General features: G+C 43.1%; 1 protein-coding gene across 1 annotated transcript in view; it reads right to left on the reverse strand.

The window, feature by feature from the left end:
• Positions 1–22,485, reverse strand: part of DNM3 (dynamin 3) — a 576,617-nt gene that overhangs the window by 123,882 nt on the left and 430,250 nt on the right. The window contains exon 15 of the mRNA XM_075320993.1: positions 14,970–15,137. Coding sequence (XP_075177108.1) covers positions 14,970–15,137 — 168 coding nt within the window. The remainder of the gene's footprint in view (positions 1–14,969; positions 15,138–22,485) is intronic.

The following is a 22,485-nucleotide window of genomic DNA, read 5'->3' on the forward strand; positions in this document are numbered from 1 at the left end:
ACGTCTCTACCCAGGGACAATGTGGAGCCTCCCAATTTTTGGCTGCCCTGCCTAAGGGCTATACTATAATACACCCACTTCCTGACAATGGACACTTAATGTTTTGAGGCCCTCATGCACGTCTCTACCCAGGGACAATGTGGAGCCTCCCAATTTTTGGCTGCCCTGGCAAAGGGCTATACTGAAATAGACCCACTTCCTTACAATGGGCACTTCAGGTTTAAAGGCCATCATGCACGTCTCTACCCAGGGACAATGTGGAGCCTCCCAATTTTTGGCTGCCCTGCCTAAGGGCTATACTATAATACACCCACTTCCTGACAATGGACACTTAATGTTTTGAGGCCCTCATGCACGTCTCTACCCAGGGACAATGTGGAGCCTCCCAATTTTTGGCTGCCCTGGCAAAGGGCTATACTGAAATAGACCCACTTCCTTACAATGGGCACTTCAGGTTTAAAGGCCATCATGCACGTCTCTACCCAGGGACAATGTGGAGCCTCCCAATTTTTGGCTGCCCTGCCTAAGGGCTATACTATAATACACCCACTTCCTGACAATGGACACTTAATGTTTTGAGGCCCTCATGCACGTCTCTACCCAGGGACAATGTGGAGCCTCCCAATTTTTGGCTGCCCTGGCAAAGGGCTATACTGAAATAGACCCACTTCCTTACAATGGGCACTTCAGGTTTAAAGGCCATCATGCACGTCTCTACCCAGGGACAATGTGGAGCCTCCCAATTTTTGGCTGCCCTGCCTAAGGGCTATACTATAATACACCCACTTCCTGACAATGGACACTTAATGTTTTGAGGCCCTCATGCACGTCTCTACCCAGGGACAATGTGGAGCCTCCCAATTTTTGGCTGCCCTGGCAAAGGGCTATACTGAAATAGACCCACTTCCTTACAATGGGCACTTCAGGTTTAAAGGCCATCATGCACGTCTCTACCCAGGGACAATGTGGAGCCTCCCAATTTTTGGCTGCCCTGCCTAAGGGCTATACTATAATACACCCACTTCCTGACAATGGACACTTAATGTTTTGAGGCCCTCATGCACGTCTCTACCCAGGGACAATGTGGAGCCTCCCAATTTTTGGCTGCCCTGGCAAAGGGCTATACTGAAATAGACCCACTTCCTTACAATGGGCACTTCAGGTTTAAAGGCCATCATGCACGTCTCTACCCAGGGACAATGTGGAGCCTCCCAATTTTTGGCTGCCCTGCCTAAGGGCTATACTATAATACACCCACTTCCTGACAATGGACACTTAATGTTTTGAGGCCCTCATGCACGTCTGTATGCAGGGGCATTGGTGAACCTCACAATTTAGGACTGCCCTGGCAAAGGAAAATACTACAAAGACTCACTTCCTCAAAATGGGCACATTAGACTCAAGAGGCCTTCATGTACGTCTCTTCTCAGGGACATCGGAGTGCCACACAATGTTTTCACGTAAAATCTTTCATGTATTGATCTCAAAAAGTAACATACACCAGATCTATCTCACTATTGGGTATGTGCCCTTAACATTTCCGCCATGAAAAATCATTTTGGGGTCATTTTGGAAGGTTTTCTGGTGAGTCCGTAAAAATGGCGTAAAACGCGGACAAAATTGTTCACAGCTGTGACTTTTGAGTGATAAATGCTTCAAGGGGTCTTCCCCATGCTGTTGCCATGTCATTTGAGCACTCTTCTGAGACTTTTGTGACATTTTTAGGGTTTCTCCATGCTGCCGGGAGGTCATTTCACAAAAATACTCGGGTCTCCCATAGGATAACATTGGGCTCGTTGCTCGGGCCGAGTACACGAGTATCTTGGGAGGCTCGGCCCGAGCTTCGAGCACCCGAGCTTTTTAGTACTCGCTCATCACTATTGCCAATGAATCAATAAAGTGGCAAAATATGTATGGGGATCCCAGTGAGTTTCCTAGAGCTCTATTAGTGGGTAGTATGATGGCGCAGTGGTTAGTACTGTTTCCATCCAGCCTTGGGGTCCTAGATTCAAATACCAACAAGACCAACATATGCAAGATACTGTATATAGAAAAAAAGGGGGCCAGCACGATCTGAAATTGGCATGCATCATATAAAAAGTGAAAATTCACAGATTTATTCCAACTGTACTATAATAAAAAAAAAAAAAAAAATTTTAGCAAATAATTGATCAATTTTTTGAGCCACCCCTGCCAACGTCACGGCAAATCTCAATAGGGGGGTCCTACTCTATATTCTGTATTTCATGTGCCATGCGGCCTCCTAGATAAAGTTAAAAGCAGAACCATAATGGAGCACACATACCTGTAACCTGTATATAGCCGCTTCCATGTTGCAAAAAAGGCGATTGTGGATAGAGACCAGCCCAGGTCCCAGCATGTGGAGCAAGCTCTACACATACCAGGACTATATCACAACTGATCCTCCCAGTGCCAAACAGCAACCATTGATAAAGGCGGACCAGATCCAAGTATGGTGCTTAATTAGCATTGCCTGTGGAAAGGGGTGAGGTAACTGAATCTGAACAGCTACCAACAGGAGGAATACATTGCAAACCAAAATCAGGCGTGCATGGTATGGTGATGGTCAGTCACCAGAATTGTAGCATAACTACAGTCATAACAGAGAAAAAAAGGGGGATGGCACAATCCAATGGCACATGAAATACAGAATATAGAGTAGGACCCCCCTATTGAGATTTGCCGTGACGTTGGCAGGGGTGGCTCAAAGAATTGATCAATTATTTGCTAAAAATCTCATTTATATTACAGTACAGTTGGAATAAATCTGTGAATTTGCACTTTTTATATGATGCATGCCATTTTCAGATCGTGCTGGCTCCCCTCTCTCAAGATACTGTATATGTATGTTCTCCCCGTGTTTGCGTGGGTTTCCACTGGGTTCTCCAGTTTCCACCCACACTTCAAAGACATACTGATAGGGAATTTACATTAGGAGTTCCAAAAGGGACAGTAATGATAATTGTGAAAACTATGGTCAATCTGGCACATGCACAGGAGCGAACTATTCTTAATTATGTTTCTTTATATGGTAAATCAAGAGATTAGCCATTGTTTCATGTCAGACTGTTTGGTGCCTCTTTCTGCATTTAAATTTGTGGACTGTGGAATGTCTGCTGATTACAGATAACATCAGTACCCTGCATTCTACCTTACTAATCTGCATTTAGTCTAATTGAATCAGTGAACAATGAACAGCCATTATTGTCTGCCACCAATCCTATAAGACACAATACCGTAAAATGGGAACTTAAGGTACTGTCACACATAACGAGATCGCTAGCGAGATCGCAGCTGAGTCACCGTTTTGGTGACTCAGTAGCGATCCCGTTAGCGATCTCGTTATGTGGGACACTTACCAGCGATCAGGCCCCTGCTGTGAGATCGCTAGTCATTGCAGAATGGTCCAGGTCATTTTCTTCAAAGGCGACGTCCTGCTGGGCAGGATACATCGCTGTGTTTGACACTGTGTGACAGGATCACAGTGACTGCTGAAATCGTTATACAGGTCGCTACTGCGACCTGTATTGTTCCTGCATCGCTGGTAAGATCTGGCTGTGTGACATCTCACCTGCGACCTCCCAGCGACTTACCTGCGATCTCTATCAGGTCGCATCGTTTTCGGGATCGCTGGTAAGTCGTTGTGTGTGACTGGGCCTTAAGGGATATAAAAAGGGTCTTGCTTCTGTAACTGGTGTCATTTTACAGGACTTCAGCCTAGGATCAATGGTTCCAGCTGGAACATCACAGAGCTGCTCCTCTGTCCAACATTGAACCCAATAATTTGCTTGAATTCTCAAGTTAGGACAACCCAGTCACCTAGCTACATACCTTGCTTGTACCATCTTATGTTCTTGCTAGGAATTTTCTATGTGCTGTTGACTGTTGGTGACCCAATAAATTTTTACCAGAGGGAGGTACCTTCACCCCGTGTTGTTTGTGTAGTGCACAGCCCACTGGGAAGGAGTGTGAGCATTCAGTGGGATAAGCCCTGGTCCATGTGGTATTTCTAAAGACAGCCAGGCCAGAAGATGAGAGCACACACTGACCCTCGTATCTCCACAATAATGTCCGTGAAGTGCTGTGGAATATGATATGCTAGCATAATAGTAACATGTTAGCATAATAATGGCAGCTGGATAAAGCTGGCAAACACAACTAATAATGTAAGTTATACAGATCGATGACTACAGAATCACTGACTGGGAGAAAGTAGTAGGTCTGCATATAAAAGTAGAAAAGAATGGCCCGAGTATAAACAACTGTGACACAATGAATCTGTGCAGGTCTCCTACATTGTAATTAGAGATGAGCGAACCTCTGAAGGCTCGAGTTCAGTTCGGTCCGTTGAATGGAGGCTCCGTTCGAGGAACCGTTCGACGAACCTCTCGAACCCCATTGAAACCAATGGGAGGCAAACACAAACACATAAAAACACATTATAAATGTACACATACAGTTAATAAACATTGCCATTACACTTACAGGTCCCCGCGACGCGTCCTGCACTCTGTCTCCCGCCACTTTTCCTTCCGATAATCGCTGCGTCCTCCCGGTAACCAGCACTGATGATAGGGCCTTCCGTGGCCTTCCGTGATGTCAAAAAAGCATGTGACCAGTCACATGTCTATTATCTTATTGGCTACAGACTGGTCACATGGCTAGACGTCATGCTAGGTCCTGTCATTGCATCTCTCCGGTACGCGGTGATCGTTCCAGCATCTCCGTGTACCGGCAAAATGCTCTGGCACATGGTCGGCTTCCCCGTTCTGCTTCCCCATTCCGTTATTCACCGGCTGCCACAACCGGTCAATAACGGAGATCACCGCTTCTATAGCAAGCAGCCTGTCAGTGGTGTCATCACCGCTTACAGCCTGCAGCCTCTGCTCACTCTCACTGAGTGAATAGACAGCACGGGGAGCAGCAGCGTCTTCCTCCCATGCAGCACTGTCTGATGTAGCAGAGCTGCATGGGTTGAAGGAGAAAGAAGACAGAAGAGCAGGATCGTGGAGGGCTGACAGGGAGTAATAAACATGGAGTCTCTAAGTGTGTCTGTGTATTTACAGTATATCTAAAGTATTTTTTCTCTGTGTGGTGTCTTTTTTTTAACCCTTTATTGGAGATTTTTAATGGCCGGGTCAAACTTGCCTGACATTAAGAATCTCTGACTTAATACTAGCTAGTAAAACAAAGCTAGCATTAACTCATCATTACCCAGCAAGCCACCTGGCTTCAGGGCTGCTGGAAAAGTTGGATACAGCGGCAGATGATGACGCTTCTATGAAAGCGCCATTTTCTGGGGAGGCTGCAGACTGCAATTCGCAGCAGAGGGGCCCAGAAAGCTCAGGCCAACCTGTGCTGAAGATTACAATCCCCAGCTGCCTAGTTGTACCTGGCTGGACACACAAATGGGATGAAGCTCATGTCGATTTTTTTTTTAATTATTTCATGAAATTTATGAAATAATTAAAAAAAGGGCTTCCCTATTTTTTTTGTTCCCAGACAGGTACAAATAGGCAGCTGGGGGTTGGAGGCAGCTGTACCTGCCTGCTGTACCTGGCTAGCATACAAAAATATGGCGAAGCCCACGCCATTTTTTTGGCGGGCAAAAAACTCCTGCATACAGTCCTGGATGGAGTATGCTGAGACTTGTAGTTCTGCAACTGCTGTCTGCTCTCCTGCATACACTAGTGAATGGAGTATGCTGAGCCTTGTCATTCTGCAGCTGCTGTCTGCTCTCCTCCATACAGACAGACAGCAGCTGCAGAACTACAAGGCTCAGCATACTCCATCCAGGACTGTATGCAGGAGTTTTTTGCCCCCCAAAAAAATTATGTGGGCTTTGCCATGTTTTTGTATGCTAGCCAGGTGTAGCAGGCAGCCACGGGTTGCCCCCAACCCGCAGCTGCCTATTTGTACCCGGCTTGGAACCAAAAATATAGGGAAGCCCTTTTTTTTTAATTATTTCATGAATTTCATGACGTGGGCTTCGCCCAATTTTGTGTCCAGCCAGGTACAACTAGGCAGCTGGGGTTTTGAATCCGCAGCTCACGGTGCCCAAGCTTTCTGGGCACCTCTGCTGAGAATTGCAGTCCGCAGCCGCTCCAGAAAATGGCGTTTTCATAGAAGTGCCATCTTCTGGTGCTGTATCCAACTCTTCCAGCCGAAATAAAACACAACACAATTAGTGACTCCATCTTTATTGAAATAAAGAACCCCCCTCTGCAGTAATCCTGGGTCAAGGGTCCCGCACCATCCAATCCAGATCCAATATCATCTGATCGGTTTGCTGGAAGGCAAAGCGATCAGATGATGTGTCAGGTTCAAGGGCCTGAATCACACGATACAGCAGCTGATTGTATAAACGGCTTTTATACAATCAGCTGATGCATCAGTGCAAAAAAAAAAGAAAGAGAGAAAGAGAGAGAGACTCCCCTCTGTGCATAATTAAATTAATAATATTTTATAATTAATTATAAATAAAGAATAATAATTAATTAATTTAAAATAAAAAAAATCTTTACCAACACAGCCGGGACTTGAACTCGTGAAGTTATGCTTCTTAGGCGAGTGCTCTATCCATTCAGCCAATGGCCCAAAGGCAGAGTTTGTTATCTTGAGGTCTGCAAAGCAGACTGAAGTCTCAGGTGACAGCGCAATTCTCTTCATGTGCTACGTGGAGAGGAGACAGAGCACTCGTGTTCTGTAGCAGAGCTGACAATGTCGTGTGAATTACATCGGACCTGGAAGGGTATTTGGGGATTTTAATTAAATGGTGAAAGAGGATGTTTTTTTGTCTTTTATTCCAAATAAAGGGTTTTTCGCTGTGTGTGTTTCTTTACTTTCATTTACAGTTTAATCATGGAAGGTATCTCGGGGAGACGCCTGGCATGATTAACCATGTTATTACCTTGATTGCCACCGCATCATGGCAATTCGGGATGAGCTGGGTGGAGTCCCGGGACTGTCGCATCTAATGGATGTGGCAATTCCGGGCGGCTTCTGGATGATATTGTTAGGGTGGTAGGCTCCCGATAACGTGGTGCTCTCCATCCTAACAATACCAGCCTCCAGCCGTGTGGCTTTATCCTGGCTGGTATCAAATATGGGGGGAACCGCATTTTTTTTTTATTATTATTTATTTATTTATTTTACTGCACGATATAGACCCACCCGCCGGCGGCTGTGATTGGTTGCAGTGAGACAGCTGTTTCTCATCGTGGGGGCGTGTCTGACTGCAACCAATCGTGGGCGCCGGTGTGCTGGGAAAGCACAGAATAACTGATTGAATAATGAAGCGGCAGCCATTTTCAAAAGAGGAAGAGACGCTGCAGATTTGTCACAGCCGTGCAGCGAGGCGCCCGTTATCGGTGAGTATGAAAGAGAGAGGGATTGTGCTGGGGACGCAGGATGCATGCTGACAGCAACGTGTGCACATAGCCTTACTGTGAAAAGCCACGTTTTTGGTGCTCGAACCATTCTCGAACATAACTCGAACTGTCGAGCTTTTAGCAATAAGCTCGAGTTCGTCGAACGTCTCGAACACCCCCCAAAATCACTTGAACATGAAATTGGCGAACCTCGAACATCGCTCATCTCTAATTGTAATACCTCTGCAGTAAAAATACAACAAACCTTTAACTATCACTTAAAAATAATTATAGAACATTTTCATCATGTGGGATTATATAATATAATGTATTAGGCACTCTACCCCCAATGTTATGATATTTATCTGTCATGGTTCATGCATTTTCAAGACATCCCATCAGCTGTTTTAATTACATTGCATTTGATCATTAATAGGGATGATCGAATACCTCAAATATTCGGCTTTGCAAATATTTTCCGAATACCTCGCCACTATTCGGCTATTCGATGCGCAATGTAAGGCTATGGGAAGCCCGAATAGTACCGAATAGTTGTTATTCGGGTTTCCCATAGACTCACATTGCGCATCGAATATTCGCGAATAGTCGAATAGCGGCGAGGTATTCAGAAAATATTCGCGAAGCCGCATAATCGAAGTATTCGATCATCCCTAATAATTAATGATCGCTGTCTGCACTTACTGAATGTGTGGTCTCTATATAAATATGAACCAGCTTGTAGAACAAAATCTACAATCGACATTACGAAACCTAGGCTTTTACTCCAAACTATGATTTTGCCAAATATCTTATTACCTGGGCTTGAAATTCCAGTAAGTTCCTGTTTGTCTTCTCTGTATTAACCAAATGCTTAATTATTTCAGAAACCAATGTACACAATATTTGGCCATTAAAACATCTTTATATAAAGAGATGCTGTCACATTGGAAACACCTCATTAATTCCAGTACTCAGTGACTATTTCAGTGGAGACTGTTTTCCAGTCATTTGCATTCCTTTTCTGTGTGCCTGCAAACTGGCCGTGTGATGGGCTCCTGAGCATGTGCACATAATGGAGAATTGTTTTTGGCATGCATAAGAGTATAAATATAAAAATTACAGAGTTCACTGCGTCGTATAAATGACTTGTTAATTATTCTGCAGTTCGTAGCTCATCAGCTATGACAGGGGCCTTGCGGTTTATATTTGGTTATGTTAGCACACCATCTCATTTTTTCATTTCTTTGATCTGCCTGATGGTTTATAAGCATGAAAGTAGATTTAAATTTGTATTAAGATCGGACTTGTGTTGTATCTTCCTATCTATAAGCGGCTGTTCACACATCTGTTGGTGATATGTGGCGCCCCTGCGGCTCCAGTCACCACAGAGTATTGCACCTTATTTAAGGTGCGGTATTCGCCTCGGGTAATGGGGGGTTAATCACCGGTGTTCCACATTCACACTTTACATACAGTTTAGGAGCCTTCTCACTGGGGATCTGGACTAGGGTAGGCAGGGGGGTTGGCCATCACAATGCATGGGACTTCCCGGTCATTAGGACAACCACCTGGGGTGTGGTTTCCACTTGGGGTAGAAGTAGGAGCAACTTTGCACAATCCTCAGTCAGTCTAGCCGGGACATCAGTTCTGGTGACACGACACCACCATCACCTTCTTCTTTATTTCTTCTTTCATGGGGCCTGAGGCTTGGAGCGGGACGCTGAGCCAGGGTTCCTCACTACTGGAGGGGCAACTCTTAGCAAGGACACTTTCCAAGCAGCGGTGGCTTCTTCCAACTTATCCGAGGCCGACAGGACCCATCACAGTGGGTGACCAGTACTTCCCGGGCAAGCGGCATATGAGTGAGTAAAAACACCTGGAACTGCAGCAACCGACTCGGACACTTATTACCGGCGCCGGCGCCCCGTGCTTTAGCGCCAACGGCCACCGCCACTACTACTCCTTCCCTCATCACCCTCCCCGGCGCCCGCTCCACCTGTGGGGAGCGATTTGATCTTGAATGCTATTACCATCCGCACCAGAGGACAGCGACAGCAGCGGCAGCTAATCCCTGGCCGTGTACCGCAGGTGGCATCATGACAAACATCCACCTCATCATTCCCCTTTTGATTGTGGACACCTCGTGGCATGAAGCCAGGCAGAGCCACCCATGACATCCCCGACACCGACACCACAGGCCTGACGACGAGTAAGGTTAACCCCCTGCTCCCTGGGTGCCACAGATGCATTTTTTCCTATGCAATCAAGAATGCTTATTTGGGGGCTAGTAGTTGACAGAGTCCGCTAGATCTATCTAACCACCTGGATGCTGCACTCAATATTGCCAATAGCACCTAAGAGATTAAACTGTTGATATCAAAACTAAAGAGTATATATCATTTTGTGTGATTTTTCATACGTTGTGCAAACTGAAGGGTGCTGTCGATTGGTTGGAGTTTGAGCCCCGAGATCCCCAACAATCACCTTCAATGACGTGCTCAGCTCAGCAGGCAGAAGTAGTGAGCTCCTTCATGTGCAACCGCACAAAGTACAGGATCAATAAAAAGTTCGTGGGTCCATACACTACAATGTCAAATACCTTCTCTTGAGCCTATACATTACTCTGAGCACTCACTCATCCAAGAGCTCAGCAGTTGTCCCTACTGAGCTGCTCACTTCCGAGCGTCTCAGAACCCACACTCCCCAGCAGTCAGCAACATTTCAGTCTTTTTAACATTTGAAAACTCATATGAAATAATAGGTAGCCTTGAAACTGCTGGAATAGGAGTCACAGACAAGCATTCTATGGCAAGTACACACTCCAGATTATGGACATGTACACCATTTTGAATTATGGGGTTAAGTTATTCAGTTATTATAGTTCATTGGACTCTGTCACCTGATTTTACCTAATCTAACAGCAAAACCTAAAATAAAAAATTAGCAAATACCTTACAGTAGCTAAATAAATAGTAGTACATGTAACGCCGGGTACTTAGTTGACACTACCTTGATCAAAAGAGCATAAAATCTATCTCACTGCAACAAGGTGTACAGGATGGTCCCTAACTCTAATATCTCACCTCGCTAAGTCCCATTAGGCCTCGGAATAGACGGGGGCAGAACTCAGTCAGGTTTGGCGATCCTGAACCGATCCGATCCTTGGCATGGTCACTAATCTCTACTCAAGAAATTTGATCTGTAATTTTGGATTTAATGATCAAAAGGAGTAATGACCCAGCTATGAACCCCAACTCTAACCATTACGCACTGTCGTGTATGCAAAGTTAATGCTTTATGTATGACTCTCTTATCTACTGTTTGCTTCCATCTTGTACCTTTTTCATCTGCCACTTTTTGGCCTTGATATCTACACCACTAATGGCTGTTCTCTGCCTGTAGTAAAATTCTATCCAGATGGTGTATTGTGCTCTTCCTGATGCCACTCTAGTCCATTCTGTCATCTTGTGACCACAGCTCTTGACTAACCAGGAGTCACAGCTAACGATCACAAGCTCTCAATACAAGTCTTTGAGAGCTTCATTTTTGCTCTCTTAAATTTACATTGAAAAGTGACTTTCGTTCAGTCTAGAAAAGACTGGAGCAATCCGGGTAGTCATAACTAGAAGAACAGGACCGGAATGGTGCCAAAGCAGCAGAAGACAAGAAACATATGTGGCACCCCTGGGCTTGAGGCGCCACAGGGTATTACACCACTTTTCAGGGGTAATATCTATCCCATGTCGTTAGGGGGTTAACCTGCTGGTGCCTTCACAAAACACACATATACACCTACATACAACAGTAAGGTGCTGACTCACAGGGGTTGGACTAGGGCAGAGAGGAAATTAGCCATCACGAAGTATGGGACTTCCCCAGTCACTAGAAAAACCACTGGGGCAAGCACCACATGGGATAGAAGTAGGTGCAACCACCACACTAGAGGCAGAACCTTCCTGGGCACAGCTTGGGATAACACCTAGCACTGACGACAGGAGTTAGTGTTTCTCTCTCTTCGTGGGCCCATGGCTTGGAGCAGGAGGCTCGGCCCGGGTTCTGGATAGCAACCGAGGGACACTTCACTAACGGACTTTCACGGGCACCGGCGGTGACTGCCGATTATCTGGGATCGGCTGGAGCCCATCGTGGCAGAGATCAGTTCTCTGGGGCAGCGACTGAACTACCTGTGAGTAAAAAGACCTGGAACAGCAGCCCCTGTCTCTGCCTCTCCTTTAACCGGCGCTGTCGCCCAGTGCTGTGGCGCCAACGGGGACTTCCACCATCCCCGTCCTCCATCATCCTCCCCGGGCTAATCCCATTCCGCCTGTGGGGAGTGACACCATCCCAGCTGCACCCAACATCTGCCCTGGTGTGAGACCCTGCAGTGGTGGCCGCATACCTGGCTGCGTACCACAAGTGGCATAACGATCATCCGAGAGACTTTCCTAACCGTCACCACCACCCCGATCCTCCATTCCTGCCTCCCGTCCACCACCATTCCTTCCCTTCCTGTATGCCTCGGGGCAACGGAACCGGGCCAAGCCACCCCATGACGACGCAGAGGATCTGCACCCCCGGCCCGGCGACGAGTAGGTTAAAACACCTGTCCCATGGGGCGCTACATATATATTAGTCATATCAGTGCAGGCATGAAATGGAAAAAAACCCCGCTAAAGTGGTGATTTAAGGGTAACCTGTAATTTTCAATAATGTTTTTTATCTGCAGAAATAAAGGTGCTTGGCCGCCATACTAAAAGTGGGGCTCCTAGGAGTAAATTAACTTTATTTCTCTTAGAAGCTGCCAGCATTTAGTGATAGAAGTGTGCCTGGAGCAATTACAATCACATCTCAGAGTACTGAGAGTGATAGCTGTAAGCACACCCCAGCGCTGACTGATAGCCAGCTCTCTATTGATGCACTGTTGGGCATGCTTACAGCCGGCCGTGTCAGTATTGTGAGCTGTGAGTGTAATTGCTTTGGGCATAATAAAGCAGGAGAGAAGCAAAGTCCTGCACCACCGCAGATTACCTGCAATATCGCTTGCGGTACCGCCTGTGCCTGTGCTCGGGTGGAGAGCCTGGAGGGTCCGACAATCCAAAAGCGGGGTGCTGGTCATAAGACAAAGTCCATTGATGAAGCGTGAGAGTAGAAAGAGACCGCACTCAATCCGCTGTGAAGGATTTCTTTATTCAAACACGTGCAGAGTGGAGGGCTGGAGACACACTGTGAGCTGGCTCCTCAAGAATGGACGACAGCTGTTTCGCCCAAATTGGGCTTCCACAGGTCCACATGTGGAGCCACGGCTACACCCCTTTTAAAGGATTTTTTTTAATTGCTTTGGGCATGCCTGCATGTCTTAAAACCAGCAGCTCCAGGGAGAAATAAAATTATTTTTATCCCTGTAGCTTCACTTTAAGTACAGCCAGACACCTTCATAATGCTATTAACCTGCAGATTAAATTTATATCTGAAGGTTCTAGGGTTATTGGACATGACATGTTCTCTTTCAGGGCCTGCTTAGACAGGGCAGCGAACATCTTATGTGCATCAAAATGATAGTCATAGGATTGTTCTGTGCCCATACTATATCATATTATTGGCAGCACATCACCTGTTCAAAATGGGCAATGTGCTGGCGATAATGATGACTTTTGAGTCATCCTACGAGCAAGCAACTCTCAATTATTATTGGCACTTCTAATAAAAACTGATTTAACCTAAAAAGCCAGTTAGAGCTTCCCAAAGATAGGTCCTTAATATAGTTATAGTGGAAAGCCCCTTTAAGTGTTTGTTTTGTCAGTAATTGCTTAACAGCAGTTTTTAAAATTTCCATTGGTAGGAGTTTAGCAGGACAGGAAATATTTTACGTACGGCTTCAGCTGTGCAGCAACAGAGATAGTATGAGGCTTTCCTTTTTTAATCTTGAAGCCTACGATAGATATGATATGCCTAAAAATGTTCATTACTCAATTACTGGCTTTTCCAAATGGGCCATTACACTGTTTCTGTTGATGTAATATATTACGTGGAGTTCTCTTATTATCTTCAGATCTAGACATGATATTTTCGTTTATGCAATAAGTGTAACTAAGGAAAATGTATGTCTTCTTATTTAGCTTCTCTTGCTTCCCAAGTTCAGATATAAAGTTGGCATATTGTGTGAGACATATTTTGTATATGGAAAAAGAGAAAACAGCATATAGCATGATGTTACCTGTCCCCAAATATAACAAAACCAAAGCCGCAGCTAATAAAGACAAGAGGGTACAATATCGTGTAGACCAAGAGAAAAAACGTTTGTAAAAAATAACCTATTTATTTAAAAGGTAAAGAAACCCAACAAAATCCCTTATATAGTGAGAGTGAAAGGGGAAAGGGAATAATTACTTACAATACTAATAGTATACAAAATATCTAGACAGGAGATAAGTTCACCCTAGTAGGCCCTGAGTATATCCCTACCTAGCAGTGGAGGGAAACCCAAACAATCCCTAAATCATCTAACACGAAACAGATAGTGCACACAACCAAAATCAAAATGAAAAAATCAAGGATAAAAAAAACAGACCTTTCCAACTAAGCACCAAATGCCATATGTATCATTGGTTTTACTTATCTGGTGAAGACTGAGGTCCAAAAATTGAGTTCGACAACATTTTGAGGAACCCAATTTTTGAACCTCTTTACCAGATAAGTAGAAACAATGATGTATTTGGCATTTGGTGGTTAGGTGAAACCGTCTGTTTTTTTATCCTTTGATTTTTTTTCATTTTGATTTTTGGTGTGTGCATTATCTGTTTAGTGTAGGGTGATTTAAGGATTGTTACGGTTTCCCATCGGTGAATGGCCATAACCCTTGGATGTCACACCTTCCATTGCAAGGTAGGGATATACTCAGGGCCCATTAGGATGAGCTTATCTCCTACCTAAATACTTTGTAAACTATTACTATTGTAACATTCAGATTATCTCTTCAGGGAGGAAGGAGATGAACTCTAGTGCCAGCTATTGGAAGTAGCAATCCTAAAAGTCAAAAGTGGCCCTTTAACAAACCTTTTCATATGATCTATGATTTATGCCAGATCAGAACCTCAATTTGCAGACACGGTGTTTCTGGATGATTGTCCCTGGTCAGTGCAAAGTATGAGATCTGATCTGGCTGAATGAGAAGCTCTACTGGTTTCTATTGTAAGTAATTATTCCTTTTCCCCTATCACTCTATCACTCTCACTATATAAGGGTTTTTTGTTTGGTTTCTTTACCTTTTAAATAAATTATTAAAGGTTATGTTTTAAAAAGGTTTTTTTCGCTTGGTCTACCTTTCTTCATTAACTATACTATTTAATCCACTATCAAATTTCACAGCCTTGAACAATGGCCATTGCCACCAAATCTTTAAGGTCTAAAAATGCTGTAATCTTTTGGTCAAAGCTTTCAGCTCTGATGTTCTTATTACTCTCATTACAACACAATTTATTTCATCAGTGTTTTCCTAAATTGTATGATTCGCAATGAGATATTATTGCTTCAAGCCAATAAGCCAATAGTCCAATGATAGATAAAAAAAAAACTACTTACACTGTTGATCATAAGGTGCATTAATGTCTTGGGTATCAGATCTTTGAAGCACTTGTTTATAATGGTCATGTAGGAATATACCAGATTCCGGATGGTCTCCACTTGCCTTTCAAGCTGTGGATCCATTGACAAGTTATCTTCTTGAGATGACTCTTCATCTGTATCAGTCTGAAAATAAAGATAAGATTGTTGTAAATTATTTGGGCCTGATGGTGTCTAAACTCCTCTGTTGTACAACAAGGGCAATTTATGAAAATTGATCATAAGGAAAATTGGAGAAGAGGTCCATCGCAACAAACCAGATTATATTATTCCTTTGACAATTGATTTGTCGTTATAAAAATTGATTTGTCTCTGTGGATAACTGCTCAATAGTATTTCTGGTTTACTCTCTGACCTGATAAAACCATGCTGAACAAAAATAATAATGTATGTGAACCCAGACCGCTAAGATTATAGGCTCCTCGAAAAAGTGTAAAGCCTGCTTTACACGTTGCAATTTCGCATACGATATCGTATGCGATTTGCAATGCCCCCATCGTATGTGCGGCACGTTCAATTTGTTGAACATGCCGCACAAACGATTAACCCCCGTCACACGTACTTACCCGTCCATACGACCTCGCTGTGGGCGGCGAACATCCACTTCCTGGAGTGGGAGAGACGTTCGGCATCACAGCGACGTCACGCGGCAGCCGGCCAATAGAAGCGGAGGGGCGGAGATGAGCGGGACGTAAACATCCCGCCCACCTCCTTCCTTCTGATTTGGAAGCCGGGAGCCGCAGGACGCAGGTAAGATCTGTTCATCGTTCCCGGGGTGTCACACACTGCGATGAACAATCTGACGTGCAATTCTAGAGAAATGAACGATGTGCGTGCGATGAACGTTTAACCGTTCAATCGCAATCGCACGTACCTGTCACACACTGCAATGTAACTTACAATGTCGGATGTGCGTCACTTACGATGTGACCCCGCCGACACATCGTAAGATATATTGTAGCATGTAAAGTGGGCTTTACTATATGTTTAGCATGTTGTGGGTATTGTGCAATTATGAAAAGTCTGTATAGAAGACCTGTTTTACACCATTTTTCATAATCTTTTAGTAGTAAATATAATAATAATATTTATTTACTTATATAGCGACATTAATTCCACAGCACTGCACAGACATTATCGTCACTGTCCCCATTGGGGCTCACAATCTAAATTCCCTATCTGTATGTCTTTGGAGTATGGTATCAAACAAGAGAACCCGGAGGAAAACCACGCAACATGGGGAGAACATACAAACACCTTGCAGATGTTGTCCTTGGTGGGATATGAACCCAGGACCCCAGCGCTGCAAAACATAATTGATATTGTCCAATAAAATATTGATATTGTAATAAATGTTTTCTTGAGAAAAATAATAATATCTTACTTGCTCTCAAAGGATATGATAAACAATGATAAAATGATAAAAAAATATGATACAAAAATATGTAAAAATATGCATTGCATTTGGAAAATCTTTACATCTGTAGCCAAGTTAATGATGACCATAAAAAATACATTTTAGTTAGCAAATGCTACATCAGTGGTCTCCAGCTGTTGAGTAGGTACATTTTTCAGTGTGTCTTGCTAGTTGTAGCTTTGTAACTGCTGGAAAGACACAAGTTGAGTAGCATTATGTGAAATGGGATCTGCTAAAGGAACCAATGTCTGTGGGTCCTGATAGGCCTCAGCCATACGGTGCTATGCCAGAAAGCAATGATTTTAAGTTGAGAAATACATCATTCTGTATGCCTCAGATATAATGTACATAAACTGTAGTGATGAGTACATATTTTGAAATACTTACATGCTCACTATGTCAAATTTTCCCACAAGTTTCAATTTGTGGCAAATTAATTTCACAAATCTCAAAACTAGAAATGTTGTAATTGCTCAGGAAATAACCATAAGAGCTTACACACTACAGGAGAGAGAGAGAACCGGAATGACCATAAGAGGAGAGAGAAACAGGAGCCCACTGACTATAAGATTTCATACTGTACAGGAGAGAGTTCCTGGCTGACCATAAGAGCTCACACTCTGCAGGAGACAGAGAGAGGACCCGGCTGACTATAAGAGCTTACACTCTGCAGGAGAGAGAGAGGACCCAGCTGACCATGAGAGTTTACACTCTACAGGAGAGAGAGAGAAGACCCGGCTGACCATAAGAGCTTACACTCTACAGGAGAGAGAGGGATCCCACTGATCATAAGAGCTTACACTCTACAGGAGAGAGGATCCCACTGACTGTAAGAGCTTACATTCTACAGGAGAGAGAGGGCCCTGCTGACCATAAGAGCTTACACTCTACAGGAGAGAGGGGGCTCCACTGACCATAAGAGCTTACACTCTACAGGAGAGAGAGCTCCACTGAGCATAAGAGCTTACACTCTACAGGAGAGAGAGAGAGGACCCAGCTGACCATAAGAGCTTACAATCTACAGGAGACAGAGGTCCCCACTGACCATAAGAGCTTACATTCTACAGGAGAGAGAGGACCATGCTGATCATAACAGCTTAGACTCTACAAAAGAGAGAGAGGGCCCACTGGCCATGAGAGCTTACACTTTATAGAAGGGAGGAAGAGAGGACCTTGCTGACCATATAAGAGCTTACATTCTACAGGAGAGAGAGGATCACGCTGACCGTAAGAGCTTATACTCTACAGGAGTGATGGAGGACCCTACTGACCATAAGAGCTTACACTTTACAGAAGAAAGGATCCCACTGACAATAAGACTTTACACTTTATAGAAGAGAGGACTCCGTTGGCTATAAGAGCTTACACTCTACAGGAGAGAGAGATTTGGCCAGTGACTCTGGAGATAGAAAATGAGTCTGCCATATAAACTGTGCCCCACTGGGAACCTCTGATCCATGATGGCCCAGGTACTGACCACCACTGTACTAGGTATGATAGTCTGTTAGATGTCATAGCTGCATGGGGGACATTAGCCCACTCTCTGATGCTTCAGGAGTGTGAGAAATAGTGTCAGGCAGGTTCTTTTTTTGAGAACTTTGAATCAAATCTCAAAGTGTTTGAATTCGCTTGAAGTTTCATGAAATGTCTCTCGAACCTGATCCTCCGTGGATTGATCTGCTGATCCCTGATAAGCAGATAATGTATGTCTGGCATTAACTTTCCTTATCCTATGTAATAAAAACATCAAGTATTTTCAATCATGATTTGACCAAAACTTTGCTCAATAGTTTTTCAGACCAAGGCTAATGTCAAATTAACCTGTAACTGCTGCTATATTTCATGTACCGTAGTTGCTTTTTGTTAGAAAACTTGAGCTTTGCTTTAAGGAAATATTCTCTATAGTCTTCCAAATAGGTCAACCATCAACGCAAATAACAAGAACTTTTTGAAGCGTTTCTTCATAATGTTTGAAGACAACCAACCAATATGAAGAATCTCTTTTTAATGTGGACCAAAAAAGTCTAGAAGGGCAGAGAAGGTGACCTCAGCAACAGATGAGACATTCCCATAAGATATACATGGGGAGTCTGACATTGCGAGCCCTTGAATTATGCACTGCAAGGAGCGAGTGTCAATAGAAGATTCTCAAAGAAAGTTGTGGTTAAGGCTCTGTTCATGCTTCATTATTACCAATTTGTCCAACTTTCTGGCATTTTTGACAGCAAAATCACTGCAATCTGCAGAGCTCTCAAACTTGCCGGAACTTCAGTGGAAAATTGACTAACACCATTAAAAATCATGGGGCTCATGAGGATCCATTTGTATCCATACAATAATAGATATGTCCTAGCAGACATATGAACAGAGCCCAACCATGTTAAATAAATATTGAGACTGGATGTTGAAGAGAAGAAATTCTTCGTGTTTTACCAATAAGAATGAAAAAGATTTCCTTTTCAGGTGACCTTGTGGTTGTTTTATTATGCGCCGCTTCTGGCAACCAACACAATCATTTTTAATTACAGAAACAAACGTTAATGCCAGATACCTTTTGGTCCTGAATTTTACCTTACTTTTTTAAATATGAAAGTGTATTAAGATTTGTCACAAAAGCAAACAGGCAGATATGCCCCCCAAAACTTGCATCTTGACACAATACTCAACTCTTGTTGGCAACTCTCGTTTTCCATTTTTCATTAAATGGTGCCATCGGACCTTATTAAAAAAACATTTAATGTCATTAAGGGATTATATTTTAACTTTTCGATTTAAAATTCTAATTTGTTAGAAGAATTCTGTTCATTATCCAGTCATAGTGACACAGGTTGTAGTTAGGGCAACACTTATTAAATCCTCATAGCACGTCACATGCATAGTGAAAACATATTGTCAACTGGTTTAATTGATGGCTTATAAAAAGTTATCTCATTACTAAGGTGCCACACAAGAAACATCTAATGATGGGTAAAACCAGTGAGCTCTCTCGAGGCCTTCACAACTTTATTGTTGCAAAACATACTGATGGCATTGGATACATAAGAATTTATAAACTACTGAAGGCTCCAGTGAGCATATATATTTGGCCAAGACTGGCCTAGCTTGTCACCAGACCTAAACACTATTTAGTATCTGTGGAGCCTCCTCAAACAAAAAGTGGAGGAGCACAAGGTCTCTAACATCAACCAGCTCCGTGATGTCATCCTGGAGGGTGGAAGAAGATCCAGTGGCTCCTGTGAAGCTCTAGTGACCTCCGTGCCCAAGAGAGTTAAGGCAGTGCTAGAAAATAATGGTGGCCACAAAAATACTGACACATTATTTGTGCACAATTTGGTCATTTTCACTTAGGAGTGAACTCACTTTTGTTGCCAACTGTTTATACATTAATGTCTGTGTATTGAGTTATTTACACTACTATACAAGCTGTACATTAACTACTTTACATTGTATCAAATCGTCATATCTTCGGTGTTGTCCCATGAAAGGATTACAAAAATGTGAGGGGATTACTCATTTTTGTGATATGATATATATATATATATATATATATATATATATATATATATATATACAGTACAGACCAACATTTTGACACACCTACTCATTCAGAGAGTTTTCTTTATTTTCATGACTCTTAAAATTGTAAATTCACATTGACGGCATCATAACATTGATTTAACACATGTGGATTTAAACACTTAACAAAAAAGTGTTAAACAACTGAAAATATGTATTATATTCTAGGTTCTTCAAAGTAGCCACCTTTTGCTTTGATTACTGCTTTGCACACTCTTGGCATTCTCTTGATGAGCTTCAAGAGATAGTCAACGGAAATGGTTTTCCAACAGTCTTGAAGGAGTTCCCAGAAATGCTTAGCACTTGTTGTCCCTTTTGCCTTCACTCTGTGGTCCAGCTCACCCCAAATCATCTCGATTGGGTTCAGGTCTGGTGACTGTGGAGACCAGGTCATCTGGCGTAGCACCCCATCACTCTCCTTCTTAGTCAAATAGCCCTTACACAGCCTGGAGGAGTGTTTGGGGTCATTGTCCTGTTGAAAAATAAATGATAGTCAAACTACACGCAAACCGGATGGAATAGCATGCCGCTGCAAAATGCTGTGGTAGCCATGCTGGTTCAGTATGCCTTCAATTTTGAATAAATCCCCAACAGTGTCACCAGCAAAGCACCCCCACACCATCACACCTCCTCCTCCATGCTTCACGGTGGGAACCAGGCATGCAGAGTCCATCCGTTCACCTTTTCTGCATCACACAAAGACACGGTGGTTGGATCCAAAGATCTCAAATTTGGACTCATCAGATCAAAACACAGATTTCCACTGGTCTAATGTCCATTCCTTGTGTTCTTTAGCCCAAACAAGTCTCTTCTGCTTGTTGCCTGTCCTTAGCAGTGGTTTCCTAGCAGCTATTTTACTATGAAGGCCTGCTGTACAAAGTCTCCTCTTAACAATTGTTCTAGAGATGTGTCTGCTGCTAGAACTCTGTGTGGCATTGACCTGGTCTCTAATCTGAGCTGCTATTAACCTGCGATTTCTGAGGCTGGTGACTCGGATAAACTTATCCTCTGCAGTAAAGGTGACTCTTGGTCTTTCTTTCCTGGGGCGGTCCTCATGTGAGCCAGTTGCTTTGTAGCGTTTGATGGTTTTTGCCACTGCACTTGGGGACACTTTCAAAGTTTTCCCAATTTTTCGGACTGACTGACCTTCATTTCTTAAAGTAATGATGGACACTCGTTTTTCTTAGCTGCTTTTTTCTTCCATAATACAAATTCTATCAGTCTATTCAGTAGGACTATCAGCTGTGTATCCACCAGACTTCTGCACAACACAACTGATGGTGCCAACCCCATTTATAAGGCAAAAAAATCCCACTTATTAAACCTCACAGGGCACACCTGTGAAGTGAAAACTATATCCGGTGACTACCTCTTGAAGCTCATCAAGAGAATGCCAAGAGTGTGCAAAGCAGTAATCAAAGCAAAAGGTGGCTACTTTGAAGAATCTAGACTATAAGACATATTTTCAGTTGTTTCACATTTTTTTGTTAAGTATTTCATTCCACATGTGTTAAATCTTTGTTTTGATGCCGTCAATGTGAATTTACAATTTTCAGAGTCATGAAAATAAAGAAAACTCTTTGAATGAGAAGGTGTGTCCAAACTTTTGGTCTGTACTGTGTGTGTGTGTGTGTGTGTGTGTGTGTGTGTATGTATGTATGTATATATTATATATATATATATAAATAGGTAAGTATATACATATACAATTCAGGCACTACCGATACACTCACAAGGAACCTATTTTGTACCCAATTTACTACAGGCTACCCCTTTGTATGAAGGAAATATTGTTTCAATTAAACCTAAACCACTTAGCCAAAACAAAGCAAATAGATTAAGTGCCAGAAACATACGGGGGAATTTTTCAGGCACAGACATATTTTAGCCATTTAGAAATGGTTACAGAAACTTCCTGCACACGTCCATCATACCGTCGTAGCTAAACCTGCCTTAACTGGAGCATTTCATCAAAAGCTCGACACAAAGCGTAGAGCAAGAATTCCAAAATGATACTAAACTGATCAAAGACGTGAGTACAAATATACAAAGGAGAGGTCTGAGCGACTCTATGTAACGTGTGGTTACAAAACTCGTGTTGTTACAACTTCTTAATTTTTACGCTTATACAAAAGCAAACACGATCCCTCCATAATACCCGATTAATAAAACCATACAAAACCCTGATTGTACAGAGTATAATAAAATACATTTTATTTTTTACTGAAACCACATTTTGTAGACAGCTTTATTCCCTTGCGTCCGCCCCCAGAATCAGACTGGAATTTTTCTCTCTCCACCCCTTGGCTCTTGTTCTCCCCCTCCATCACTTATATCCTGTATGTGCTTTTGGAGTTTCTTTGTTTAAATTACAGGGCTGCAATCGGAGACTTTTGCTGGCTAAGCAGGGCACGGACACATGTTAAGCATTATCCCCATCAAGAGAATGCTAAAATAAAAATAGCCATTGGTCTCTGATCT

The sequence above is a fragment of the Anomaloglossus baeobatrachus genome, chromosome 8 (genome assembly GCF_048569485.1).
Source record: "Anomaloglossus baeobatrachus isolate aAnoBae1 chromosome 8, aAnoBae1.hap1, whole genome shotgun sequence".
NCBI classification, from domain to species: Eukaryota; Metazoa; Chordata; class Amphibia; order Anura; family Aromobatidae; genus Anomaloglossus; species Anomaloglossus baeobatrachus.